The sequence below is a fragment of the Protomyctophum parallelum genome, assembly GCF_964188405.1.
Source record: "Protomyctophum parallelum genome assembly, chromosome: 17".
NCBI lineage: Eukaryota > Metazoa > Chordata > Actinopteri > Myctophiformes > Myctophidae > Protomyctophum > Protomyctophum parallelum.
This window is the reverse complement of record NC_139719.1, coordinates 36422984-36441556: the sequence shown is the minus strand read 5'-3', so window position 1 is coordinate 36441556 and position 18573 is coordinate 36422984. Positions and strand designations below refer to the sequence as shown.

Sequence of the window (18573 nt, the reverse complement as noted above, 5' to 3'; positions counted from 1 at the left end):
AGACTCTGAACCCCTAATTGATCCCGATGTGCAGGTCGGTGCCTTGTATGGTTTCCTCTGCCATCGGTGTGTGACTGAATGTGTGAATGTAATGCACAATCTATGTAAAGTGCTTTGGATAAAAGCTCTATATACTGTAAATGCACCAATTTCCATTTACGGTATATAAACTCCTTGACTGTTATGATGACATACTGAAGACACTGACTCTGAGGAAGAAGATGATATTGTCTAAATACAAACCCTGGAAACATACAGCATTATAATTTGTAGAACATGGAAAGTCTGATGTTGCATGCTCTAAAAGTGTGCCCATGGGAAATGGGCACAATGAGAGAAGATGCAAATATCCAAGAAAATCCAGAACTACTACATAGACCTGCAGATATATCGATGAAGAAAACCATGGACCAGTGTCTTCAGTATGTCATAACTCTTATTTATTGAAAGTGATGACTTGTCATCACTTTAATTTATTTAAAGAAAGATGTTAACTATTTCAGTGAGATTAATAAAAGCTTTGACATAGATACTGGTCTGCTGTTCTAATTCTTTGTTTTATAGCTGCTATATTTCGTTTAGATATTTAGTGTTTTAGGTAGCATTTATGATATTTGTCATCATATGCAAAGAGATCTGGGTACGAGAGCAGCCGATGTACAACTTCATCAATCTTTCTGATGCTGCATGTGAAGGCCCTGTCTCTGGTACTCTGACCAGTGACCATGTGAAGGCCCTGTCTCTGGTACTCTGACCAGTGACCATGTGAAGGCCCTGTCTCTGGTACTCTGACCAGTGACCATGTGAAGGCCCTGTCTCTGGTACTCTGACCAGTGACCATGTGAAGGCCCTGTCTCTGGTACTCTGACCAGTGACCATGTGAAGGCCCTGTCTCTGGTACTCTGACCAGTGACCATGTGAAGGCCCTGTCTCTGGTACTCTGACCAGTGACCATGTGAAGGCCCTGTCTCTGGTACTCTGACCCAGCGACGTAGAGTCTGTGGGGGCCACGGGGCCATGGCCCCCATGAAGAATCCTAGGGCCCCTTTCGGCCCCCATGAAGATTTTCGTGGACATTTTACATTTACATTACATATTTTCTGGGAATTCCGAACATTTTGGACCTCTCCGCCGGCAATCTGAGAATCCCATCGTCAAATATTCGGGAAAACAGCGCCTCCCCTGTTGTTCCTCAGGCAACAGTCTGTCTTGAGAGACACCGGCCGTCCAAGAGGTGTTAAAAAGTGCTAATCGGGTTTCTTTTGTAGTTGTTCTTGAGGCGTGACATAAAGGGCGCGTTCGGAAATACCACACCGGAGCACACTCGCCTATTAGTTTGCATTGCACAGTGGGCTCAGTGCGCTATTTCCGAACGCGCCCAATAACACTGATCAAGAATTCACCAAAGAGACCTAACCACAGACTAGTGAGACTACACACTGACTCGAGAAAAGACCCATATCGTCCAAAATAGGCTGATCAGTCGCTGTCTGTGTATAGGCTAATTCATTGGTAAAAGTATGCTAAAGAACTCATTTTTAGACCATTTGGGAAATAAATAAATAAATAAATACGCGGCGGCGGCCTCGCTTCGCTCGGCCGCGACAGTCCCCCCCAACGCAATTCTGTAGTCTACCCAAAGGTAAAACGCACCCTCCGCCTATGATCTCTCTCTCTCTCTCTCTCTCCCTCCGTATCTCTCTATATCTCCCTCTCTCTCTCTCCCTCTCCCTCTCCCTCTCCCTCTCTCTCTCTCTCTCTCTCTCTCGGCCAGCTCTCTCATAATAATAATAATATAGTCCTGAAAGTCCTCACCTTGGCTTGGACATTGGCCTATAGAAGCTGCTTTAAAAGTACCAGCGAAAACAACTTATTTTTTTCCGCGCTGCGGCGGGGGGGGGGGGGTGCGGGGAGGCGGGGCTGCGGGGGACGGACGGACGGGCCCCCTTGAGGATTGATCAAACTCTTCGGCTCTGCTCTGACCAGTGACCATGTGAAGGCCCTGTCTCTGGTACTCTGACCAGTAGTCCTGGTTTTGTCTATGAACTGATTGCAACAAGACGGCGAGGACTTTTTTGTGCTATCCATTTTGGACTAATTGTATGACTGTACTCTGTTGCTGTTTTTACATTTATGTTTAATAAACTATTAAATCCATCAATCAATCAATCAATTGTGCTGGCCTTCCCACAAATGAAACAATATATTTGTATGTTAAACAGTGTTGTATCCTATTCAACAATGTTGTACCCTGTTCAGTCTTCTTGACGAGACGGCATGCTCTCACTCTGGTCTTACTGGAGTAGTTTTCTCAACATGATACAGTATATGATGAGGAGAGGAGAGTATATTGAATTTGGGTTTGCCAGGGTTTTATGAACATCATCTCTCTGTTGAACAACAGTTAGTGTTGAAGGTCTTCTGCCGTGGTCTTTATACATTATGGGTCTTGTTTCGTGCCTTTTTCCAACTGTTTAGCAAAGATGATACAAAGATTTGGATCCAATATTCCATTTTGGTAAAAGTTTAAAGATACACTTCAGAATTTGTACAGTATCTATGTTGTGCATTGCGCGCACTATTTTTAGGCTATAGTATGTGCAGTAACCATATTACAAGTGATACTAATTAAGTCTATTTTCCATTCTGGTGAAACAGTGTCAGGGCAGGGTTCTGCTATTGTCAGTGTAGACTACGGGACAGGCAGTAGGCTCTGTTACACTAAAGATAACTAAATGCTAGGTCACTCTCCACTCCAGTCAGCTAAATAGCTACTTGATTTGACAAGGTTCATCTCATCTTTTCACATTCCAAAATATGTGAAATGATTTTACCTGTCATTTTATGAAGAAAGCCACATACTGTAGGCAATAAGATGCAGGTGGAGCCAAATACTGTAGTGTAGTATAACTTGACTGTAACCAAATAACTCAAATAACAGAAATTAATAACTTGATTATTTATATTTATGAGGATAATATTGAGATTTGAGCTTGATGAGGGAACATCCAGGTCATGTGCTGCAACATAATAATAGTTAGTAGTTCCAATCTAGGCTTGCATATTTCTCTATTGAAGCGGCATCTATTTGTTCACAATTTCTCATTTCTCAAGTTTGAGACATTTCATACATTTTAGGGACTTCTACTCAAGTGATTTGTTTATGTTTTCCCACCCTTGATAAGTGAAGTAAAAATAAAACTAATGTGATACTGTAGATTTCATTAGTTTTATTTCCCCCCGTTTGGGACACCATATATGTTTTGTGCCATAACTCCACGATTATGCAAGCTACATTTACACAATTGGTATTGCTGGATTCAGTAGAACCTCACCTTTCCTACAAGCCATCATATGTGTTGCTATGACAATCCATTCCAGAGTCACTACAAAGTAGAGAAGACATCTACATAGATGTACAATTCCGCCTACTGTAAGTATGTGTTAAAATGACTATATCTCATATTGACATTCAGATATTGACATTCAGTCTTTTCTAGAATGTAGAGGTATGTTCTGGCTTCAAGTATGCCAAGTTTTGAACCTCTCAGAGCTTCCATTGTGAATCTACATGCCTTTAAGTGCCTCAACCACCAGACGGACAGGCTTTATTTTTAGTTTGAGGTGTATAACTTTAAATAACAATTTCACCACTTTTGCAGTAAAATATTTTTATACAAGAATCCATTTCATGTATGGGAGGCCTTAGAGATGAGGAAAAACTATGTTGTGTTTGGTCCTAACTCCGGGAGGGGTATGCCGACTTCTGGGGGCCATTGTCGCAGTACTATATGTTATAATAACCTTTATGTTATTTAACCACTCCTTTGGCCTTATGCATGGGATTATTGTCCTGCTGAAGGTGAAGCTTCGTTTTTTAGCAGACTGAGGCAGCATGCAGTATGATGTATCTCCCTGCATTTCTAACAAGATGCCCAGTCACTGGTGAGGGCACAGCATAACACTGCAATTGTGGCATTGGTTTATGGTTTGCAAAACAAAAAGGAATGCTCGCTCGCACACTGAGGTGCAATAAAAAAAGTATAAATATTTTGCAACTGGAGCCCACATGGACAGAGTGGTATTCAGTGGCGCTGCGTCACAATAGCGGACAGAATGCCATGGGGTCTAACGTGAGCCCATAGTGTGCTAGTGTTCCTTTTATGTTTTTTCGCTCAGCACTGTCCAACTTTGCATTGAGCATGTCTTTCCTTCTTTGCAGTGTTTGGTATGTGCCACACACAATGCTTTGAATTGTGGCCTAAACGCTCTGTATTGGTCTCATCTCACTACAAAACCTTGCCACTCTTATAATTTCTGGCAAACTCCAGATGTACTTTGATATGGTTTTTCATGAGTAATGACTTCTTTCAGGCACTGTCCCTTACACACTAGTAACTGTTGATATGGTGCACCTTCACCTTCACATGGTGCTTTTCTCACAAGTCCCCTCCTTGCCTAGGGACTTTAAGCAACGACGGTTTTCAGGACGGCTCCGCTAGGCGGAAGTACGGCGGCTATGACGCAATCACCGTAGCTGTCAAAATCGTTAAGCAAACAGCCGATGGCGACATTGATTCCCATGGTGACATGTCTATGCAGCATGTGTCAAACATAAAAATAAAAAAAATATTATATATTTTTTTAAAACACCCCGTCGTGAGTCAGCTAACTTTCCGATATTGCTTAATTCTTACATGCGCTGGACATGACCAGCAGTGGAAAGAGGAAGGTGCTGGAGCAATCTATGTTATTCTAAAACCGTTTTAATAAACATGGTTAATATGATATGGTATTATTGTTATTACTTAATTAGAGAATGTCAACACATTACACAGCATAAGATAGGTGCTGGAGCAATCGGTGTAAATGTATGACAGCTAATTTCAATAAACATGGTTATGACATGGGCGTTGTAGACACTACATGTAAGTTTAGCTTCTGCCGTAGTTGTCACGGTCCGTGACTTGTGTTATGTTTTCTAGTGTTCCTTTTAGTTAAAGTGTTACTTTTCTGTTGTTTCCCTTGTGTGCTTTTATTTTGTAGTATTGTTACATGCGGTATAGTGTTTCCTGTCTGCCTTGTTTGCTGTCACCTGCCTTGTCTCACCTCCCTGTATTAGTGTAACCCTGGTCACCTGTGTTCTGTTTGCCTGTTAGCCTATCCTAGTGTTGATTGTCAGTTGTGTTCACCTGTGACCTGTTTTCCACCGCCTTTATATACTCCCCATGTCTTTCAGTTCCTTTGTCAGATTGTTATTGTAGTCAGCAGTGTTCCTGAGTTTTGGTAATAAATCTGTCACATTTGCAGCACCAGGAGGGTGTGGGGTGGAGGTGAGCGGGTTGGGTTGACATATGCCCTACCCTATTACTACAGTATTCTATTGGGCTCAACCTTAGAAGTGCCTTCTAAGGAATACCAATTACATTATGTTAATTAACTGAATCCTTCATCTTGTGTGTGTGTGTGTGTGTGTGTGTGTGTGTGTGTGTGTGTGTGTGTGTGTGTGTGTGTGTGTGTGTGTGTGTGTGTGTGTGGGTGTGGGTGGGTGTGGGTGTGGGTGTGGGTGTGGGTGGGTGTGGGTGTGGGTGGGTGTGGGTGTGGGTGTGGGTGGGTGTGCACTTTTGATATGAATGGAATATACTCCTTGGAGCTGGCAAGGTAATTACCGGCATACATTTCCTACCTTGATGTGAATCACCTTTTTATGTGAGTGATGGTGGGGTGTATTAACCACATAACCCAAACAATTAACATCATATGCACACACACAGCAAATGACATTGGGGGAGAGTAAAATGCATTTAAATGCTCCTGCTGTTGTGGTATACAGTATGTCTTTATGTTGTATAACTGTTTATGGTTTCATGTCACAGCTTTTCAGTGCTTTATAATTTTCTGCCTTGGAAAAGCCTTAAATACCTGTTCTGATGTGTCGGTATATCTGTCAGTCAAGCTTTTGTGTTCTATATGTATGTGACTGTGGGCCCTGTCACGCCTTATCCTTCTCTTAAAGTGAACATGTAAGGTGGCACTGAGAACTTCATGAATGCTAACAGCTAGAATTAAGGATGTTTTATTATTTTGAAAACATTTTAAAATAGTGGAGCCGATCTACAAGCTCACAATGTGTCAATGTAGTTCAATTTCACAATTATAATATTTTTTTTCTTCAAAATAAGCGTTGCTGCGCACGGTAGGTCCCTGTATGTGCATGTGTCATACGTGTGTGTCTGCGCACACATTTCCAACAACCCAGTGCCAAGACCACTCGGAAGAGTATGTGTATCTCTGTCCGAGGGGTTAAGATCTGGAATGGCCTACCAGAGGAAGTCAAACACAGTAGTAACTTTTCAAAATTTAAAAAATTGCTCAAGCGAATCCTTTTGGCCAAATACAGCATACTTTAGTGAAATTACGTATATTGTGGATGTTGACGTTATTGTATGATCAACTGATACATTTTGTACAGGTATTGGTGGTGATGGTATAGTATTGATAGTCATTAGTGCTGTCATTATTAATAATTAATTAATTTATATTGTAATTATGTTAACATAAAAAATGTGAACAAAATGACATTACTCAGCAACAACTTAAATGATAATGATTGGCAAAGAGGGTAATGAAGGATGATGAAATAAACTAAACTAAACACACACATGACACACGTGTTCTCCAGGAAAAACAGCTGGAGAAAATGAAAACAAGATATTTTTTTTATCTCTTTTTCATCATTTTCTCTCATACAGTATGGTTACAATAATATACAGCATCAGTAGTTCATATGTTGTAGCACACTTATCCAACTCAATATGCCATGAGTGGAATTAAATCAAATAAAACATAATGGCTGGTTTGTGTCTTATCACGTGGACAGTAAATGCATTGGTCCACACCAAGTTCAGCCAGTGAAAAAGGACCTCACCCTGACACCAACTCTAGCATTGATTTTTCCCACTAATTGTGTTGACGAGCTCTCTGCTGTTATGAAATAGTTCAGTTATCCCGTTTATTAAGTGGATGACATGGCAACAGAAAGTAACAGGCTCATGTCTGTGATGTAATAAACCAGATGTACTAGACAGTTGGAATTGTGCAGTGAAACAAGGGCTGAAATATTTGTATTAAACACTTTAATAGGTAGCATTCCTTAGATACCAAGTATCTGCTGTTTGGTCAACATAAGAGACGACTGATTAGAATGACTAGTGTACTGTACTGTACTCAGCTGGCAAATTAGGCAAAAGGACAGACGGAGAGGGCAGACGAGTCCAGAGGGCCTGAATCAAGTAACACACACACACACACACACACACACACACACACACACACACACACACACACACACACACACACACACACACATTTTCGTATGGCTGGCCATTGATTTTTGATGCTGACGTTGCTCCACTTGAAATTGTGGGGTGTTGTGTTTATGCCGTTGAGTGCATAGTTGCCACATGAGGGGCAGAAAATCTACCGATAATCACCAGTAGGTTACTGATCAAGACAATCTTTATTTTTTTAATAATAATCTTTATCCTACGATTTTGTAACCCATTTCTCACCCCTGTGTCAATAATCTGATTCCAATGTGATCCTGGGCTTTACACACCCTCCGCCAACCTGGGGAGAGCAACGGACTTGAACTCATGCTTCCTTCATGCGTGAGTGTCCAAGTCGCTCCTTTACACCTGACAGGGGGGAGTTTCCCTGGTTGGACGTAGTGCGTGGAAGGAACACGTTATTCCAACCAGTTCCTTTCCCCTCCATCAGGCCAGACCAGGATTACTGCATGTTTTCTGTGAGGGTACCTACCCTAGGGGACACGGGGAGAACATGCAAACTCCACACAGAAAGGCCCTTCCGCCAACCATACTCTGGTATGGGCACTGATACCATACCCGAGACACGCCGCCAGTGCCCACAGCGTCCCGAGCGGGAATCGAACCCAAGACCTTCTAGTTGTGGAGAAGACAATCTTATCGGCCTACTGCACATGCTGGGAGGGAGCCTACTGAGAATGACAACCCACCTCATACCCTAACCTTAACCTAACTGCAAGCACGGAGCAGCGCAGTCACTTCCTTGTTTCCTAATCACAGCCAGTAGTCTCCCAGACTACATGCAGTAGGTCGATAAGATTGTCTTGATAAGTAACCTACTGGTGATTATCAGTTGATCACATTTGAAGCGGGTGGATGTAGTCTGCACTGCACATGAACATGCTGTTTTCTCTTCTCTATAGCCCGCTCCTGGAGGTGAACAATGCCTCATGACTGACTGACAGACAGACAGACCGATCAAGGAAGGCTATAGGTGGAAGATGGAGTGTAAAGCCTAATTTATACCACTATAATTATACATTTCCTTGAAAGGAGTGGCAGAAAAGGGGGAATTGGATAAAATGCCTAAAAAAAATTTTTAGGCAATTTAGAAAACAAGAGGATCCTTCTAAAGAGGGACAATACAGCTTGGATAATAAGGTGTCATTGACTCTGCCCAATACATATGCATTTATTCTTCTGTGCGTGTGTGTGTGCGTGCGTGTGTGCGTGCGTGCGTGCGTGCGCTTTATGCCTGCACATTGCATTTTGTGCCTTTGTGTGTCTTCCTGCACGTCTTCTGCAAACTGCCCTATCAGCTGTGACCTTTATCAAATGAAAGGAGATGCAAATACTCTGCTTCCTTTGGAGCCATTACACTCAACACACAGGGTCTGGTCTACCCTATTGAGAATAGCTGTCAGTCTTCTCTTTATTTTGATTGGCAATCAGAAGGCCGGTCTCACTCCCTATGGACTGATAAACATCAGTCTCAAGTCGGCCTCTTTTATTACAGTGCTATTATTCTGTAAGAGAACACTAATGAATCATAATGAATCTCATCTATAGCCTTCTTATAGTTACAAACCTCTTTCTTTCATCACATACAGTAGCTAGTGTCAACATCAATGGGCTGTCCACTCTCCTTCACATTTATATTGTCTTTATTGAGATGGACGGCAGTCACAGCATAGGAAAGATGAAAGGAGGACAGTGTGAGGGACGTGCAGAAAGAAAGTTGGTCTCCAGACCAATTCACCTTTATGTGATTCTGGAGCGTCTCAATCGCTGCACAATCAACCACATCTTGTTCACATACTGTAGGCTGCCTCTCACCCATTTCTGTTTCCAGGAATCTATAAATAAAGTGATTTATCACAATGACAACTAAGGCTGCATTTGTAACTTGATTGCTGCAGCAGTCAGCAGGTGTCATGTAGCCATTGGTGTGCAAAGATCTCCACTGTGCTTGACTCCAAAGGCACCAGAGTATAGTTGCTCAGTTCGCACGGCGAACTGAGCGTTAGCTAACAATAGTTTTGATCAGTGAACATGATATTGTGTCCCTCAACCTCTCACTGCCACTGAACTTCCACGTCATGAGATCATTGTATGTTGTTCCATTAGAGCCTAATTGACAGCATTGATCCGTGACACATACATTTCAGATTATTGTACTTCACTAACCGCCGAATATGGACTGATAGATGGACGAGTGCATGAATGGTTGAAAGGATTGATGGATGGAGATACAGTAGATGGGTGGATGCAAGAGGGAATGATGAGACCGACACAGACTGATGGATGGATGGATGAAGGGATTGACAGATGAGATTGTGTGTGTGTGTGTGTGTGTGTGTGTGTGTGTGTGTGTGTGTGTGTGTGTGTGTGTGTGGGTGTGGATGTGTGGAGGGGACGCAGTGGACATATTGACAGATTTAATCAAGGGATAGACAGACAGATGTGATGGTCTAATGGACAGATCTACAGTATTATGAATGGTAGAGTAGATCAATGGACAGACAAACAAAAAACAGCACAACAAACATAACCATAGTGCTGGACATGGCAGGTTTATATACATGCAAATGTTTTCGCTTATAGTCAAGGCCTTGGCAAGAATTGCCGGCCACCTTGACTGAAAACGTATTTCAAAGTTAAACAGAGACATCTCAGGCCATAAAGCGTCACTGCAATAGTAGTGGTCAGTGTTATTGAACACAGCAGCAATGCCCTCTAGGTCTAGGACTGTCAATTATGTCAGAAATCATTTCAATTCCAATCTAATAAAAAGATAAATATTTGAATACATTTGAATCTTAATAAGTAATTGTTATCTGCTCCACAGATATTACACCACAACTCTATGACCTGTATCAGCTGAGGGAATAATTCATCCTTAAAAAGTCAGACATAAAATCCATGGAGCCTCGCCATTGATTTCGGCTCAACTCAGGAGTTTGTCCAATCTGTTGCTTTTTGTTTGCTGTAAAGGGCAAGATGTCACATTTCCCCTTTTAAAGTGAGCGTGTCAACGGCAGATACAGAATCAGGGAGAAAGGAGAGAAGCAGATATATCCTGTGCATGCACAGGATGTAGAGAAACGGTATAGATAAAAGAGACAGTTTGATGGAGAGAGATGCAGTGAAGTGGAGAGAGAAAGGGATCGGGAGATGAGAGGAATAACATACAGAAGGGAAACAAAAGTTTCAAAGATACCTATATCTATTGCCGACTGAAGGTGGATATTGGATCACACCACACATCACATCACATTTTCTCTCATATTCTTCCAGAAATCTCAAAATGCTGCTTGGGTGTTTTGTAGTTGTGTAAGCGGGACTAAACCTCCACTTGGAGATACAATACAGTGGTGATATGTGGTTTCTCAGCCAGCAGGTGGGGAACCAAAAGTAAGTCACAAAATGTTCTCATGGGGTCATGGATGTTTTTAGCTTTTGTTTGTTTTAGGCTTGGCACAATGAGTTTTCATATGTATATGAAAAACAACTGAGAACTGGGTCCCAATGTGCAAAATGAGTTGAAAACCCTTACGTGTACTGTACTGTACTGTACTGTACTGTACTGTACTGTACTGTACTGTACTGTACTGTACTGTACTGTACTGTACTGTACTGTACTGTACTGTACTGTACTGTAGTCTTACAGTGCTCAGTCTGAAGCTCAACAGCAACACTTAGGCCCAGACAGACAGACAGACAGACAGACAGACAGACAGACATACTCACGCTGAAAAATACATGTTACACTAAAAACTCAGCTTCCCATCATGCACTTGTGCACAGTGTGAATCTCTTTTTTTTTTGTCATCAAAGTTTTTTAATGATTTTAAATAAAGCATACAAAATCCACATGACTTACACAAAAGAAAAAGACAAGAAAAAACAAACAAACAAAACACACCTAGCAGTAAAAAAAAAAAAAAAAAAAACCTGGACAACACCCCTCCACACTCTGTTGTTGACACTCGTGGTTATATCATATGTAATGTACAAATACAAAATGTTACAACAATCCTTTGATATACAAATAAAAATAGTCCCATATCTCATGGAACTTCCCTTTGACGTTATTCCTCCTGGCAATTGAGTATTCAAAGGATGCCGTTTCAGTCATAAGTTGGGTCCAGTCTGTGATCTCTGGCGTAGCAGAGCTCTTCCAGTTTCTCAATATCAACCTAGCTGCAGTAATAAGGCCTGCAGTCAATAATAATAACTCTATGCCTGCAGTCACCAATGCATGTTGTGCCTTGGTGACCCCCTGTGGCAGCACCGTGCGATCTCCCAAGAGACATAGCCTTGGGCATTCTGGTAGTATTCACAGTGTGAATCTCAACAGCGCCACTTTGTCACCTGTTGGTACCCTAAACAGACAGACATAGGGACCCACAAAGCTACATGTTGTAGACGGTGTGCCCACCGCTCAAAAATGTCCTGGGTGGTTTCTGCATCAATTGTCTGGGTGCATTCATAGAATCATTCCTGGATGTACAGTATAAGGATGTCATTGTGTTTGTGTGTGTGCGTATGCGTATGCGTGCACGTGTGTGCGTAAAGGTCAATTGGTTCGATGTTGTTTGATATATTTGGAAGGTTGTTCATGTTGTTGTGGCAAAAGTCAGAGCTAATTACCAGCTGTGCTTGAAGCTGTGTGTGTGTGTGTGTGTGTGTGTGTGTGTGTGTGTGTGTGTGTGTGTGTGTGTGTGTGTGTGTGTGTGTGTGTGTGTGTGTGTGCGTGTGTGCGTGTGCGTGTGCGTGGCATATACGCCCACATGTCTGTGGCTAATGTAATTGGACATGACAATGCGTTGTGCACTTGAGCTATATTTCACTTTCAGGTTTTTTAATATAGATTTGTATTTCTTTATGCAGCTTAGTTTTAACACAGATCACATTTAACACTCAATACTAGTGTATCACTGTAGTATGATGTGATGGTTTTTACCACACAATGAATTTCGTGCATTTTACTTTGTAATTGATATGGCTGACAAATAAAGTTGAATCTTTATTTGGACTTTTTTTAATTGTCCGACCTGCGGTTCAAGAGTCATTGGTCATACGTAAAGCACCCTTAAGGGCAGTCCATACTCTCTCCGACCACCGAACTTTTCGTCGGAAAGATCAGACTTACATTTTTTCTCCGAAGTAGAGTTCGGAGAGTCACAACATCTGGGAGTGCAGCTTTCAGAACAAAAATTCAGAGAAATGCGTTTCAGAAGTTGCAAGTGACGTCATGTTGTAGTTGTACCGGAGCTTTCCGACGAAAGGTTCGGTGGTTGGAGAGAGTATGGACTGCCCTTTACAGTGCGTTTTAACAGCGTATGAATTTCATTGGCTATCGCCTAATCGTCTGCTATCGCCGGACGATGTCGCCCAAAAGATAAATATTTTTTTCATATTTTCGGGTGACGTTCCTCCGCCCACTTTTCCACCATCACCTGTTCGCCTGCTACAGCCAGTAGTTTCCGGGTCCCATTGACAAATAATGCACTTCCGGAAAGTTCGTCTGTCTGTCGCTCGCTGTTAAAACACATTGCTATAGCGCTACCAGAGGTGGATTTGAAAGAATTTGGGTAGAGGTTCTTCATTGGCCTACTTGGAATATGCAAAGTTCCACGCTGATTGGTCCCGTGGTACCTGCTCTACAGACAGACACAACGGACAATGGCGAAATAATAACCTTTTAATAACCTTTTTTATAACTTTATACCTCATACTAAGCATTTAAAGTATGAGGTATAAAGTGCAGCATCCTTGTGTTCATAAACTTCATACAACAGAAAGATTGGGTATTGGTTAAGACTCACGTTATATATCTTTCAGGACCTTTCACTGCTTCGTCTCAACCATAGTCTATGGCTCTGGTCTCAGCCACCGCGGTGTATTTTTTGACATTCCGTTTCTCTACAAAGTTGAATGTTGCCACTACTGTTGGAGCCATAAACTACACAGGTTCATCCCGATGTTCTGGGCATCTTTGTAAGGTTAGTGTTAGTAAAAAATCACACACGTGTGAACTGAGTGGTGCAATTCCCCCCCCCCCCCCCCCCCTCTCTCTCTCTCTCATATTAGAGTCACTACCTCTCTCACTCTCTCTCATTAGAGTCACTACCCCTCTCACTGTTTCTGGCGCCCCCTACTGCTATTTTTAAGTCCAAGCTCATGATGCAGCAACACAAACGTCCAACATAGATAAAAGTAATTACTCACCTACTGCTGCAGGTCCACATACCACTATGAGAGGAGAACGAAACTTTGGGACTTTTGCGAGTGTCATAGTAGCTTGTTTACAACTGAAATAGACTTCCCGTGCAATAGCTTCCTCTTCAAAATAAGAGCAAGATGTAATGATTAGTCAACACTAGTTTTATTGCGCCGCTTCCTCATTTCTCCCAGATCCCCCTCTCCCACTGACTCGTGTAGGTGACGTGACGTCACCACAGCCGCTTGTATGCATGCACACTTGCACAGACACAGCAGAGCTAAATTATGACTGATGAGATCCGTTTGCGGAACCGTTCATAAAAAAACAATGGAACCGGGCTACGACGCAGCATATGAGCATACCGCGTTCATGCACGGCACTACACACACGTGCGTGCGCGCGTTCATGCACGGCACTACACACACTCGCGTACGTGCGCAAATAAGAGCAAGATGTAATGATTAGTCAACACTAGTTTTTTTTATTGCGCCGCTTCCTCATTTCTCCCAGATCCCCCCCTCTCCCACTGACTCGTGTAGGTGACCTGACGTCACCACAGCACGCATGCGCACACACCACTGATGCTCACACAGACACACAAACAAGTACAAGGACATTGCTTACTGATGCTCACACACACAGACACACACACAGACACACACACAAACAAGTACAAGGACATTGCTTGCTGGTTGTAGGAGTGGTTTGCACCACTCAAAAACAGGTAAAAGAGTAACGTTTGAGCAGACTAACATCAGTCACTTTCCCATTCAATGTAGTAGAAGACTCTTTACACCGCAGATATGTCGTCTCCGCCTACAGGGAATAAGCTGCCTGCGACCATGAGACCCGTTTCTGAATCGGTCTATAGGTGGAGTGAGGCAATGAGCAAGTGCATTTTATTCAAAGGGTGAGTTGGATGTGTGTTGCAGTGAGAAGACTCACACATTGAGCAACGCAACACAAGTTGACAGCCTGAACTAGCTTTCAGGCACTCCATTCACTGCATGCATATGTACATGTACAGACATACTTGTCAAACAACTCCCTGGGTATACCTTTGCACTGATGTACATGCTGATGAATGTTTGACCTGATATCTTAGCATAGGAAGAATGATGCCACATAAGGCAGAGAGAGTTTGATGTTGATCAGATAGTAACATCGAGTAGAGGGATATGTCAAAAGAAACGGAAAAGTTGAACGATGTGACTTAGGAGTAATCTGAGGGAGGGTGTGTTGGTAAATTCAGAGCACTGCTTCCTTCAACTATTGTGCCTAGCCGTCTTCTATGGTATATAGTGCTTATACAGGTACCTGTCTTCTAGACCATGGCCAGCAGTTCATAACCAACACTAGCAGTTTCAATGTAACTATGAAGCTCGGACCAACCCCCTGGGAAATGGGACCTAAACAGCCAGCGGGTTGCTCTGGGTAATGTAATTTATTTCATTTGAAAATACAGTAGCTCTTTGCAAGCTGTTTTTTTTGCAGGTAAGAAGCGGCACAATGATATTCAATTTACTTTTAAAATATTCCAGAATCGAGACATTTTGGACACAAAGAACTGGCCAAATGTGAATATTCAAGAAAAAGTAGGTAAAGTTTGCACTAAAATGAGTTGTCAATTAACACTAAAGTGGCACCAAATGGCTGCTCCGCTGCTGAATGTTGGACATTTGCAGGTCCTAATAATATCACCTGTATAACAAGAGAGTCTAAAAGTCTAAAAACTCCAGTCCAAACCATAGACTGTAAAAAATATGGACAAAGCGTTCGCCGGGTCTAACATGAACGTAAAATGAAGCCTGTAATAATATGGTAATTCCTGATGTAAGTCGCCATCTTTCTAGATCCGTTTGGTACCAGCTGGCCATTGGCTGGCTCCGTTTTGGACCAGCTGGCCATTGGCTGCCCAGACAACGAGGCGGGACTTCCCCCCTTCTTCTCCGTTGGTTTTTATTTTGACTCGAGTGGGAGGGGAATCCCGATCATAGACTGTAACGGTAGCCACGCCCCTCAGAACATACGCGATGTTTTTTTTTCTTTATGGTCATTTTTTTAATTAATGGGACCATAATTTTCCAAAAAGAATATTATGACATTAGAAATGAGACTTTAAACTAGTGACTGGAAGAAGAAAGTATTCATGACCATGTTTATTAAGGTAATACAGTCTAGGTGAAGTTGGGCCAAAATACATGGGCCTCTATGGAGCTATGGGGCTTTTTGGGTCCAGTCCAGCGCCACAACAGGCCATTATATGAACTACCGATTTCAAATGAGGCTTCACGAAATATCTGGCTGACTTGCCCCCTGGTCCAAACCCAAGTGGAAACTGGCCAAAGGATGGCACTACAGGAAAATGTACTTTAACGGCAATCTGCCAATTAGATTTTAAGAAATCTGTGTGGAATTAGTCATTTTTGTCAATGGTGGCACAGGAAAGACCACGAGTCAGCAAAATCAGTAGGACCCATCCTCTTGGGATCATGAAGGTCACGGTGCACAGTTCTATTAATACAGCTTCGCAAGGCTGCTCACTTTTTGGGAGTTGACGCCCCCTGGCGTAAACACAGAAGCACTACAAATAAACTCACAGACCTTAGGCTGGGACTTTAGACGTGATGACGTTGAAGACCCCGCCCGCCGGGTGCACCTTATAAGCGTGCCTCAGCGTCACGTCTCCATTCGTTATTCTCTTCTCACGTGTATAACACGGCGCTACGAAGTCTCCCTCACGGATGAGTATCTGATTTTTTTCCACAAGGACGAGAAGCCTTCTCGGTACCGCGGAAACTGCTTATCCCAGAGGCTTCAAGAGGAAGAAAGTCGGTGAGTCCACTTTCTTTAACTAAGTTAACTTTAACTTGGAGGTAATTCAGTCCGTTAGTGGCTCGCGGCCCTAGCTGGTTTCTTATTACCTGTGTGACGGTCTGTACCGTGGCTAGCAACAGCCAGGTTTCTGCTTCCACACAAACCTTCGCGGACCTAAAGGTCCCGAACGTGTGAAGTGCCAGGAACGGTGCGCAACCCTTCCTTGGCTTCCACACGTGTGGCGGCTCTAGCGGTGACTACTACAGCCCGCTCCAGCCACGCACAGCGTCTCGCGGCTCTTCCAAGCCCGCGACGGTGACTTGAGCAGCATGAAGTTATTCTGTCTCGAACGTGTGAAGAGCCAGGAGCGGTACGCAACCCTTCCCTGGCTTCCACACGTGTGGCGGCTTTAGCGGTGTTTACTAACAGCCCGCTCCAGCCACACACTACGTCTCGCGGCTCTTCCAAGCCCGGGACGGTGATTTGGGCAGCATATTTTATTCTGTTTAAGCTTCCACGCTGTGTGACGGTCTGATAAGCTACCTTAGCTTTCTTTCAGCTTCCACACATACGTCCCGTGGCTTTCATAAGCCCGCGACCGCGTGGCCCTCAAACGTGTGTGTGCGTGTGAAGAGCTAGAAGCGGTGCAACCCTTTGTTAGCCTCCACACGTGCGGCGGCGTTAGCGGCGGCTATTAATAGCACGCCCTTGCCGACACACGTACGTCTCGCGGCCTTTCAAGCCCGCGACGGAGTGGTAACCTAGGCAGGATATAGTAATATTTCTGTTTGGCTACCACTTTGTGTGACGTCTCTGACGTGTGACGTCTCTGATAGAAGCTAGCAATAGCTCTATTCTCAGCTTCCACACGCACGTGGCGTCTTATGCGGTGGGTGGCGACACCCACTGCATCACTGTAACGTGACGACCTACCAACTCGGCGCCTACAGGTACACAGCCTTGTAGAACTGGTTATTAGAATTTGAGTTACATACGTAACCCGGGTTCTTAAACCAGCGAGCCTTGTTCGTGGCTTGTTTGTCCACTTATTTCTTGGCTTACAAGAAAAGAGTGACGATCCATTCGCAGCGGCTAGAGATAGCCCTGTCCTAGTTTCCACTTTTACGTGGCTGCCTACTAACCTGAACAGCACTTAGTGATAATACTGTTTGGTTTCCACGCTGTGTGACGTCTCTGGTAGAAGCTAACAATAGCTCTATTCTCAGCTTCCACACGCACGTGGCGTCTTAGGCAGTGAGTGGCAACACCCACTGCATCACTGTAACGTGACAACCTACCAACTCGGCGCCTACAGGCACGCAGCCTTAAAGGACTGGTTATCAGAATTGGAGGTTACGTACGTAACCCAGGTTCTTCGACCGGCGAGCCTTGTTTGTAGCTTGTTTTGTTCACGGTTTCGTGGCTGCCTGCTAAACTCGGCCCCTCTTGCCTTGTTTTTTGCTTCCACGTGCATCTTAGCTTCTAGGATGTCTGAGTCTCCGACCAAGGTTTCTTTATTACCTGTGTGACGGTCTGTAACCTGGCTAGCAACAGCCAGGTTTCTGCTTCCACACAAACCTTCGCAGACCTAAGGGTCTCGAACGTGTGAGGAGCCAGGAGCGGTATGCAACCCTTCCTTGGCTTCCACACGTGTGGCGGCGTTAGCGGTGGCTACTAACAGCCCGCTCCAGCCACACACTACGTCCCGCTGCTCTTTCAAGCCCGCGACGGTGACTCGAGCAGCGGCTGCTAACAGCCCGCTCCAGCCACACACCACGTCCCGCGGCTCTGCCGAGCCCGCGACGGTGACACGAACAGCGGCACCTGCGGGCACGCAGCCCTGTAGGATTGGTTATCAGGACTGGAGGTTACATACGTAACCCGGGCTCCTGAACCAGCAAGCCTTACTAGTAGCTTGTTTTGTCCAGCGACGGTCTATTCGCAGCAGCTAGAGATAGCCCGGTCCTAGCTTCCACTTACGTGGCTGCCTACTAACCTGAACAGCACTTAGTAATAATACTGTTGGTTTCCACGCTGTGTGACGGTCTTTGATAACGGCTTGTTGTAGCCCTATTCTCAGCTTCCACACGCCAGTGGCGTCTTCTACAGTAGCCGGCGACGGTCCTGTTTTAAGTCCCCACATGCGGTGACGGTTTCACGACAGCCAGCAATGGCTCTGTCCTGGCCCTCACTGGGCAT

The 18573-nt window shown here is 43.9% G+C and overlaps 1 protein-coding gene across 1 annotated transcript in view; it reads right to left on the bottom strand.

The window, feature by feature from the left end:
* Window positions 1-18573, bottom strand: part of shisa8b (shisa family member 8b) — a gene marked incomplete at its 5' end in the record, with an annotated part of 59536 nt that extends 40963 nt beyond the window's left edge. The window contains 2 exons of the mRNA XM_083787596.1: window positions 18006-18198; window positions 18516-18573. Coding sequence (XP_083643722.1) covers window positions 18006-18198; window positions 18516-18573 — 251 coding nt within the window. The remainder of the gene's footprint in view (window positions 1-18005; window positions 18199-18515) is intronic.